The sequence below is a fragment of the Rhagoletis zephyria genome, unplaced genomic scaffold (genome assembly GCF_001687245.7).
Source record: "Rhagoletis zephyria isolate East Lansing unplaced genomic scaffold, Rhagoletis_zephyria_1.1 Rzeph_scaffold_27344, whole genome shotgun sequence".
Taxonomy (NCBI): Eukaryota; Metazoa; Arthropoda; class Insecta; order Diptera; family Tephritidae; genus Rhagoletis; species Rhagoletis zephyria.
In genome coordinates, this window is record NW_016184401.1 from 1 (window position 1) to 2,694 (window position 2,694).

At 31.7% G+C, this 2,694-nt stretch overlaps 1 protein-coding gene across 1 annotated transcript; it reads left to right on the top strand.

Moving 5' to 3' along the window:
- The first annotated feature begins 945 nt into the window (after positions 1–945).
- Positions 946–1,616, top strand: LOC108382523 (uncharacterized). The gene is made up of 2 exons (XM_017638892.1): positions 946–1,178; positions 1,250–1,616. Exons 1-2 carry the CDS (start codon positions 951–953, stop codon positions 1,574–1,576), a joined length of 555 nt encoding a protein of 184 aa, XP_017494381.1. The 5' UTR covers positions 946–950; the 3' UTR covers positions 1,577–1,616.
- The last annotated feature ends 1,078 nt before the right edge of the window (positions 1,617–2,694 follow it).

Below are 2,694 nucleotides of genomic sequence, written 5' to 3' on the forward strand. Positions count from 1 at the left end.
ACCTCTCCAAGGCTTCTAAAACTAGAAAAACTGTCGAATTTCGACAGTAACTGGCACTCTAGTATTAGTTAAAGCACGATAAAGCTAAAAGTATGGTTCATAAGGATGCCTTAATTTAAACAGAAAAAAAAAAGTTTGTATCCTTTAATTTATGCTGAACTGAATATTTGTATTAATGTTTTATATTTTCATTTGTTTACACCGAACGACGCCGGGTGCTCTGCTAGTAAAAGATATAAACGATTTCAGTGTTATTATTTTCTTCCATACAAAAAAATAACTTCGAACTTACTTTGTATGGAAGAAACTTCATGAAAAAATTGTCAAAAATCAACGCGATTTTCATCAACTTCAAACTTGCACTTTGTTACACTAAAATTGAAGGGGCTATAAAACTGTATATTTAGAATATTTCTAAAAAATCTGACGAGTTGCAAATTAGTATGGTAATTTATTGCATTTTCCTGAGTTTTGCCCAAAGTCTAGAGATTTTATTTTTATGTTTTTCTGTTGTAGTATGAATTATATGTAGTATGTTCATGAAAAGTTAACGGAAAAAATTTAAATTAAAAATTTTGCCCTACTTTACTAAAATTTTTCTGTATTTAAACTTTTGTATTTTACTGACGGTACATGCACATATATGCAGCATTTTTATTATTTATATTTGCTTCAATGCAAAAAAGAGAAAATGGAAGAACAAACCAACCACACAATCAGTATTTACATAATAAAAATACAGAATTTCGCATTTTTAATAGAAACATATGAGATTATGAACAAAATTAAAAAAAATAATAATAATATTGTAGCATTTCCGCTTCGTGTTCACTGTTATCTTTACATGAAATTGTTGCAATCGCGTGTTTGAATTTACCAAAAGTCTTAGTCAAAAGCTAGTGTTTCAGTATTAAATGCCTCAGTTTGAAATTAACTGTCGAAATAGTACAATGAAAATTTATTTGTTGCTCTTTCATTTAATTTTAATAAACTTGAACGGCAGTACCGTCACTGCAGATGACGAGCCAGAAGACTATAAATTTATTTTAGATGCAGTAACAGCAGAGAAAGAAGATGACGATGTAGCTAAAATTAAAGTAGAGCTGGATAAAAGCGGTGATGTCGTGAAAATCAGTGGTCAAGCAGAGCAATTTGTTGATTTGGATAATACATGGCAGGTATGTATTTGTAACTACCGAAATTGAAAGGTTTAAAGGTTTTCCCACTTCTTTCTACGTACTCTTTGCAGCTGAAGATTGTATTGAAAGGTGCAGGCGATTCGAATGATGAGTACAAAGATCTAATAGCGCTGCCGCTATTGGGTGTTTGTGATTTTATGAATTTTTATTACAAAATCTATCTTTACGATTCGTTGGTCAAGTTTTCGAATGCACCTTCGCCAGCCGATTGTCCGGCTGTAAAGGACACCTACATTCTAAGCGGATATCCTTTGATTTTGGGCAAGTTTCAAAAATTCCTCCATCCTGGATTCTACAGCGTCGAGGCAATTCTGTTTCACGAAGATGAGGAGAAATTCAAATATCGTATAGAAGGTCATGTAATAGAGGAACGATAAACCAGATCATAATCTATTAATTAAGCTATTTGCGCTTTTTACAATAAATACAGATTTTTTGTTTTGTTCCTCTTGTAATATGCCTAGTTTTGAAGTTTGCGACACGCTACGTAGTTACGGGCTAGTTGGTGCAGTTTCATTACTAAATTCCTTCAGGCAAAATTAATGAATTCATTTGTGAATAAAATATAACAGCCCGATTCTGTGCACTTGATAAATTGAAAATCTTTATAATTTGTCATTTTTTTATTATTTATCAAGAATTGGTATTCTAGCACAGAAACCAAAAGCTTTTTTCTTCATAAATTATCAAGATTGAAAATGCTATTGACAAATTGAAATTTCATGTGAAATGTATACATTTTGTATATTAATAAATTTGTTTCTAACAATTAAATACTCCATGTGCCGGCATTTGAACCTGCGACACACGGAATTATAGTCGACATCTCTAGCTACTCGGCTACGACAGTCAAAAGCTTTGTTGCTTTTAAATCCATATTTTTCATATGTGACAATGAAATCAGTTCCACACATGTGGAAATCAGTTCCACTTATGTGGAAATCGTAGAGCTTTTTGTTTTATAAATATTGACACAGAATACGAGGGAAGCTTTTACTTGATAAAAATCTTGATAAAATTTCTTTACAAAAAATTTATCAAGAAAACACAGAATTGGGCCGTAAATATGTATGTAAATATGTACAATCCTTTTAAAAATAATCTGCGCATATGTAAAATCCTTTTGAAAATAATCGCAGCGAGTATTTGTGATAGAGTACTGGAACTTAGTGTGGAGATATGTATATTAACCGCCCAATTCTGTGTTTTCTTGATAAATTTTTTGTAAAGAAATTTTATCAAGATTTTTATCAAGTAAAAGCTTCCCTCGTATTCTGTGTCAATATTTATAAAACAAAAAGCTCTACGATTTCCACATAAGTGGAACTGATTTCCACATGTGTGGAACTGATTTCATTGTCACATATGAAAAATATGGATTTAAAAGCAACAAAGCTTTTGACTGTCGTAGCCGAGTAGCTAGAGATGTCGACTATAATTCCGTGTGTCGCAGGTTCAAATGCCGGCACATGGAGTATTTAATTGTTAGAAACAA